This window comes from Austrofundulus limnaeus, unplaced genomic scaffold, assembly GCF_001266775.1.
Source record: "Austrofundulus limnaeus strain Quisiro unplaced genomic scaffold, Austrofundulus_limnaeus-1.0 Scaffold357, whole genome shotgun sequence".
Taxonomy (NCBI): Eukaryota; Metazoa; Chordata; class Actinopteri; order Cyprinodontiformes; family Rivulidae; genus Austrofundulus; species Austrofundulus limnaeus.
The window spans coordinates 518752-526875 of NW_013952759.1; the positions used below are offsets into that span (position 1 = coordinate 518752).

Sequence of the window (8124 nt, forward strand, 5' to 3'; positions counted from 1 at the left end):
GAGAAGAACCCGTCCAGAAGACCTATACATTTTTTTCTTTTTGATTTTTTACCTGGATTACTGAGATGCATCAGGACACTCCACTGTCATGTTTTTGTTAAACAATGAAGACAAAATGAAMAAGTTGTATGTAAAAAAATAAAAGTCCACCCTCACACCCTTGCTGCTCTGATCATACAGGTGTGTGTTAACACAATGACAGGGTGGAAACACGTCACTTCCTTATAACATTTATTCACAAGGGGRAAACATTTAAGAYGGCTGCCCGTCATCTTAGGAGCAAAATCACCCCAAGGTCAGACTGTGCAGTGCTCAGAAAAATGACAAAGCATGAGGCAAATCACTGTCAGGTCTAACCAGGTCCTGATAAAAYGGGACAATGATCCCAAATACAGCAGCAAATCTATGTAATGATCCATCATCCCGGTGTGTGATGAGACCTGTGAAATGAACTGAAGCAACACTGTAAAGAGTGCGCTGAAAGTCCTCATCAACCATTTGAGAGATTATTAAAGTCCTACAGAAAACATTTGAAGAGAGGTGGTTGTACAAGCTGCTGGATCGTGGGGTGGACTTAGTTTTAAAGCTTTTCCATTTTGGCTTTATTTTTGTTTAATAAAAAATGACGTGTTAGAAGAGAGAGTTTTTTTGTACGTTTATTTTTATTATACAAACCCCTCATTTGAAAGTAGGTCAACTTTCTTCTTCTCATGAAACTTGTTTTTCTCTTTTAGGACCCTTGGACGTCCTCTTTAGAACCACAAGGTTCTGGCCCCTCAGCCCTAGAAGAGGCGGTGCCCCCCCCAGCTGAAGTCCTCTACCCAGACCGGTCGGAGAACTCAGACCTGCGAGCACAGCTGCAAGTCATGGTGTCAGACAAGAACCTAGATCCAGGTCCAGGTCCAGCTGGTGAGGAGCTCCTCTGCTCTCCTCCGGCCCCATTTCCTTCAGACAGTGCCGCTCCAGCGGACTGCTCCACGCAAGTGAAGAAGAGGAAAAGCTTCTTCTCTAAAGGCAAGAAGCTGTTTAAAAAGCTGGGATCCAGCAAGAAGGAATGAGAGTCAGGACTTCTGACTCTGGAGACTTTGTGTCACAGTTGAAGCACTTTTATTTCCCCTCTCAGATCTAAGAACAGATCAGTAACGATACACCTGCCTTAGAGCACTGCTGTTCAACAGAATCCACAGATCTGCTCACAGCTCCAGCACCACAGGAGCATGTAGATGTGCACGTGAACAAGCTTCTAATATATATACCTTAAACTCTTCGTATTTATCAACAACAACAAAAAAAGCAGCAATAACCCTCAAACATGTTCAGCTCAGTAAATATTAGCTTTAACGCTAACGTGCCACGTCATTTATTTAAAGCAAACAGACAGACGCTCTCTGACTATTTAAGAAATGCACTATTCTGAGTAAGTTTGCTTTCCTCATGTATTTATTGTCTTCAGRAGTTTCTGTGTAACTATATAATTTATTATTTGTATCGGACGTTTGCCCTGTTTATCACGTTGCTTAAAGTGGCGTCAGAACGATTCTTATAGAGCAGCTTTGAGGAGAACAACATGAACTGTATCGTAAGTTTAAATAGTTTCTGAAATTCACAAAGTGGGTGCTTTTTCTTCTTTTCCATTCTTTTTTCTTTTATTTCCACAACTCCGACACCGTTTCCCCACCTCTTCGAACATGCACAGTTTATTTTCTTCTTCTGTTTTGAACATTGTTGCATTTCAGTCGTACGTAAAGGGAGCGTGGCAATGCCAAGAATCAAAGGGAAAACGGTTCAGGCGTAAGACAGGCAGGTTAGAGGCGAGACCGAGGCAGTGCTGTACGTTTTATTTGATTTTATTTATATTTGTCTTTTGGAGGAGGTGGATGCTCAAATGTTGCCGAAATGTACAGCAGATATTTGTAAAATATTTGACGGCCTTTAAATGCACAAGAAGTCCTCTTTGAAGCAACAACTGACTGAGACCCATATTTAGTGTTTTAGCTCAGGTGGTCATATTTAGCCTTACACAAAGACCTCGTTTAGTCTTAATTTTGTTTGTTTACAGGAAGTTTATCGACTGCACTCGTAATGTTTTACCCATGTTCTGCCTTATTTTGTTTGTGTCACGTTTCAGTGTTGCAGTTGGACTCGTGTTGCAGACGGTCTCTGCAGCGGAGAGTGAGCTGCAGGCTGTAAATACTGTAATATTTTCATTCGGCGCAGAAAAACTTCTCTTTGTGTTCCTTCTCATTTATTGTTTGAAACCAGTGAAAGATTAAGCTTCATATATATAATATATACATTTGATATGTATTATTACCCTTGTTTTTTGGGGGGATCTGTACATATTTTTGTCAGTGTTTTCAGATTTTATTTAATTTTTTGTTGGTTTATTTCTCTGCATGACTGAGCAGTGTTGATGGAGGACTACAGATGTCGAGGACTTGAAGTTGTGATGAACTCTTTCAAAAAAAAAAAAGAAACTTTTTACCAGAATAAAGTCTGTATATTTTCACAGAAAACACTGGTTGTATCTGTGTAAGAGAGAAAAAAAGGGTCGGGCACACAAAACACGATATGTTTCATTTAGTTTTTATTATTGCATTTTAAAATACATCACATACACTATGTATTTTTTTTCTTGACAGGTGAAACAGGACGAGTGATAAGACAGAAAGAGCGAAGGAGCTCTGCTCAGCGCCACACTCTGCCCATGTGAACTGACTGCTGCAACACTTTGGGTAACGTGTGGCCTTCTGAGACAAAGCAGCTTCCTCTTTTCTTTTTTTCTCTTCTTCCTGCGCTGGCGTCATGGCGGGCCTCTGCTCTTCTCTGAAGCCAACAGTACACTCATCCATAAAGTAGGAAACACTACACTGTGGCGAGGAGTTTAGTAGTGCTTTCTACTTTATGGATGACTGCACTGTACATCCACGGTCAGTCTGTCGTCTTCTCACTTCTGCTGCACCTGCAGCTGCACACACACACACACACAACCCCCCCATCCTCAACAGTCTGAAACCTCACAGTTCAACCGCTTTAATGTGAAACCAGAAAACGTTACACTTCCTGATTCGACTCGAAACATTTGCACAACTACTTTTACAGACTCAAATGGGGCCTGGGGACATTTTAGGCTCGTCCAAAAGCAGGATTTAAAAAAAWAATCAGAAAAGGACAAAGTAAGAAAGAAAATCAGCCGGAAAAAAAACAAACCACACCCATTTTTCTCGTGCTTTTAAGACAAATATCAGAAACTAACGTCCAGAGGAAGCGCTATCTTGAGGAAGCCATTTTGTCAGGCGTGAGTAAGCTTTTCTGTCTGAGCATCTTGATAAAGTAAAAAAAAAAAAAGAGTTAAACTCAAAAGAAGCAGCAGATCACTGGTTCACCAGCTCAGCTAACAAATTTAAAAATCTAATATTATAAGCAAAATATGAAGATTTCAATTTTAAAACAGAGTCCACCAGACCCAAAGTAAAAGTAAATAAAACCTGAATAATTAAGACGTAACATTGTAAATTAGACAAAATACAAGAAAACACATTCTCGCCACAGATATTGAAATGATCAGTCGACGTCGACGCTCATCATACTTTACCTCAACCTGCTTTTTAAAATAAACGTTTTCTGCTCTCTAAGTCGACGCCTGTCCACCGGCCGTCTCAGACGTCTTCTGTCTGTCCAAGGAGTGGATGAAGAAGAAGAAGTTGTCTCCTTTTGAAGCCTCCACAGTCACGTGACGCAACCACAGGAAGAGGTTTAACAGTCACAGCCGCTCTCTTTCTGCTTTTCCGGCCTCTTTTTGCCTTCTGCAGACAACTCTTTTTTTTCTAAGCAAACGCTGACTGAGGACTGAATGATGACAAACTCTAAAGTGTCCCAATATAAAAAAAGAGATCCCATTAGTTTAAAACTCAAATTTACTTCAGTTTATTCGTGTCTACTACCGACTCAAGTCATGTCTTTTTCAGTCTCATCCTCTGCGCTGTGAAGTTTGGTAAGAAGTGCAAAATTTAGAGGAAACATTTCAACACAGACGACTTTTCTGTTGCGTTTTGACAGGTTGAAGGAACTCGCATTTTGTGTTTCGTACAGCCGGTGACACCAGCTGTACGAGCACAAGTTTTAGCATCAGGCGCTTAAACGCAACTTTAAACTTTGACATGAATGAGACGACATGAAGGTGCAGAGAGGGCTGGTGGAGCACTTCCTGTGAGAAGATGCTAACGCTGACAATCTCACACTCCACTAGAAGAACTTCTCTTAGATTGCAACACATTGCCCGGTTTTGTACATTTTTTTTACTTTTAATTTGTGACCCACAAGTTGTAAATTTGCTGTACATTAGTACTGTTTTTCTTATTTGTTTGTTTTTTTTCTGGCAGTATTTCGGTGGATTTAGTGGGGGAGGGGAGCGTCTGTTTGCATGAAGAGTTGAGACGCTCGTTGCTATAATTACTTTTATCTAGTGAAAGGCCCCAGGTTTCAATTCCTCCAGAAATGTAAATTTCCAACCGTAACCATGTGGTTTTTCATACAGCAGAACCCCGTTAGGGGAGTCTGATGATTCTCCCCCACCCCCCAAACCTGCCAACAGACATGCGTACACCTCATGAACTTAAGTTATTTAGTACTTCTCCTGCATCTATTTAACAAACATACAAATTATTAAGAGCCTTTATTAGAAGATAAATATCACAGTATGGAATCATTCCTGTAATGTTTGTCTAAAACAGCTTCTCTCTATTAAAACCARGACAACATCCTTTTTTTTTCTTTTGCTTCTTCCTCTGTCAGTTTATCTTATCTAGGTCATCTTGAGATGCCGAGTTTGAAGAACTGGGCCTCAGTTTCATTTAAACAGCCAGGATACAGAACAGGGTTCTGTGAGTAAAGAGTCCGAGCCCCTCCTATTATTCACATATTTTATTAGATTTATAATAACCGATGAAGAAAAACCTGTTCAGTGCTGGATAGTTTGGGGTTTGAGGTTTCTTATGAATATTTACGTTACACAAGAAGCTGCATTATTTTCAATTCTCCCGCAAAAGCTTTCAGTTATGCTCAACGGATTCTCAAAGCTGCTCTGTGTGGGGTGTCCCCAGCAAGACCACAATAATAAAGTAACAATAGATTTAAAAAAAAAMCCACAGGGTTAACAGTTTGACCTCCTGAGTGAAAGAGCTTTATTAAAGTTTAAGCACGTGATGCCACTGAGGTGTAAAACGGATGTTACACTTTGAAAAGGACAGGAAAGAGGAAGCTATATAACCTGCTGGTCATGTATGAAAAAATAAAATGACCTGCAGAGTAATGGTATAAACACACGATGTGTTTGAGAGGTTTTATATGCACTACTTGGACATGGTTCCATCCTACATCTGAGTTTCAGAACGGTTCTCGCACGCCTTGGTCTGTCTGCACGGTTATTTACTATTTAACTTCATGACCACATGTGATCGGATTTACAAATAAAACCAAACTTACCATGTGATCAACTGTAAAAACTGAACCAGAGAAAAAAATCTTAAGCCTAATTTTGTAAAACACATTTAGACTAAAGAGACTAGAATAAAAAAAACATTTAAACTAGAAGCACTCGGAGAGTGCAAACCTCCGCCAAGACCAATTTTCCATCCTGTAAGAGTTAATGCACAAAAGCAGAGATGGAAACACATTTGCTGAATAAGTTSTGACGTAGTGAACATTTAAGCAGGCAGTATGCACGGGATTTCTTCCAGATGGAGTCCAATGTGAAAAAAAAAAACAAAAGTCAAACTCGTCACCCAACGTTATTCATCGTCAAACTGGTGTGGGATTAAGCTCCTAAGTTTTCATCAGTCACATTTCACCATGTAAAACGTCTGTTTTATCTCCTTGTATGAGTTTGTAATGGTTTGACTCTCTTTATAAAGTGCTTCCTGGCTCCCCCCGTCTCCAAACTTTGAGGCCCGGCAGCTCTTTGTTTACAAGCCTAGTAGCCAGAAACTGTTTTGATTGGTTGTTTGGGAAATGTGGTGTGTTTGAGGAAATGGGAAAAATAGGTTTCATGGTGCAGTCACGCACTTCCTGGTCACAAAACGTTCTGTAAATGCGAATATTATGGCAAAAATTATTCATCATTAAATTTGGTTTTAACATTACTTTTATAAAGTTTGAAGTCCGTGCTGTCCAATCCAGCTCACTGTTTTTTACAGAAGCCCTGTGAAAGCATCACAGCTTTGCCGATCTCAGAGTGTTAAAAGAAAAAAAATTCTTGTATCCGCATCGTGATCCGGAACATCACCAAAATTTAAAGGTATGTTACTTGGCCCAGTACCCACATGTGATAAAAATGTCATGACAATCCGTCCACAAGTTTTTGAGTAATGTTGTCCACAGACTGAACGACAGACAGACAGACAGACAGACAGACAGACAGACAGACAGACAGACAGACAGACAGACAGACAGACAACATTACCTCCTCACCCTTGGTGGAGGTAATAATAACTTCAGCACAACAAGCTGTTTGGCAGGGAACATTTGGCAAACTTTTCTGTGCACAACTCACACACTCAGCTCTACTGCTCATCCCACAAATACATGTTCCTTATAAATGTGGCACCATTTAAAAGGAAATTAACAGGCTTTCCAACAATATAAGATTTGTTGCCGTGGAGCATTGTTACAACAAAGAAATAATCTACCAAATGCACAGTTCCTTACTTCTTGTGCTAAGTTTAGTTAAAGCTAGGTGTTAACCCAACTTGGACTTGGGAAAGCTCTCATCGCCCTGACAAGGAAAACYAGTTTCACTGGTTGTAGTCCTAACTGGGCACAACCTGCTCAACCACCACAAAACAGTGATGGGACTCCATGACAGTGCTCTGTGATGCCTGTGGCGTTGAATTAGAGACCTCTTTGCACTACTTAGACCACTGCCTGGCTCTGATCAAAGGACAAGAGTTCTTGTGGACCCCTTTATGGATCCTGAGAAGCTCAGATCACTGAGTGTTTCTAATCTTGTGTCCTTCATCCGAGGGACAAGAAGGTTTGAATGAAGACCAGTGTTTTTGGGGGAGAGCAAAGGACCCACTTAGGAGGCTCCACTCATATGGGTTCTTTATCCATCTACACTCACCATAAACCATAGCCCGACTGAAAGCTACCTAAGCTAAAGCTAGTTGCTTGTTCAAGTTAAAGCTAGCTGTTAGCTAAGCTAAAGATAAGGTAGTTTTTCTTTTATGGAAAATAAGAAACTCTGCTTTTACTGCTTTAAGAAAAGTTCATAAGCTGGTCTTTTATCAAAGGACAAGCTTCTGATCTTAGTTGTTTTCCTAAAAGCTAAATAGCCTGTTGAGGTTAGAGACGTGACGTTTGTGACCATTTTGGACGTTTGGAACTGCGTTGCAGACAATGAAGAGCAGCTATTAGTTTTATTCTTCCCTTCTGGTCATTTCTTCATGTTTTCCTCTTCAAATGTTGAGACATCTGCTCCTCCTCCACTTTTGTTACTGAGACGAAGGAGACGGGCAAAATGGAGGACGGTTTCCCGCTTGTCAGTGGTCCAGTATGGCCCCAAAGATGTGCATCATTTTTATGGATCCTTTTTGGTGACCTTAGGATCACATCTCTACTTTTTTGCGGATGATATGGTCCTATTGGCTTTATCAGATCGTGAACTCCAGCTCTCGCTGGAGCGTTCACAGCCGAGTGTGAAGCGGCCGGGATGAGGATCAGTGCCTCCAAATCAGAGACCATGGTCTTGAGCCGGAAACCGGTAGCTTGCTGTCTCCGGGTTGGGGAGGAGGTCCTGCCCCTAGTGGAGGAGTTTACGTATCTCGGGCTCTTGTTCACGAATGAGGGAAAAATGGAGTGGGATATCGACAGGCGGATTGGTGCTGCGTCTGCAGTGATGCGGGCGCTGTACCGGTCTGTTATGGTGAAGCTCTCAGTTTACCAGTCGGTCTGCGTTCCTACCCTCATCTATGGTCACGAGCTTTGGGTAGTGACCGAAAGAACAAGATCRCRGATACAAGCAGCCAAAATGAGTTTCCTCTGCAGGGTGTCTGGGCTCTCCCTTAGAGATAGGCTGAGAAGTTCAGTCATCCGGGAGGGACTCAGAGTAGAGCCGCTGCTCCTCCA

General features: G+C 41.3%; 1 protein-coding gene across 10 annotated transcripts in view; it reads left to right on the top strand.

Moving 5' to 3' along the window:
• tspoap1 (TSPO associated protein 1) overlaps positions 1-2516 on the top strand; it is a 67060-nt gene extending 64544 nt beyond the window's left edge. For 9 of the 10 annotated variants that reach the window (XM_014023090.1, XM_014023092.1, XM_014023096.1 and 6 more), the window contains one exon: positions 735-2516. In XM_014023090.1, the coding sequence (XP_013878544.1) occupies positions 735-1058 (324 nt within the window). In that variant the 3' untranslated portion in view covers positions 1059-2516. The remainder of the gene's footprint in view (positions 1-734) is intronic. The other variant, XM_014023093.1, reaches the window with a different exon arrangement.
• Positions 2517-8124: the final 5608 nt, after the last annotated feature.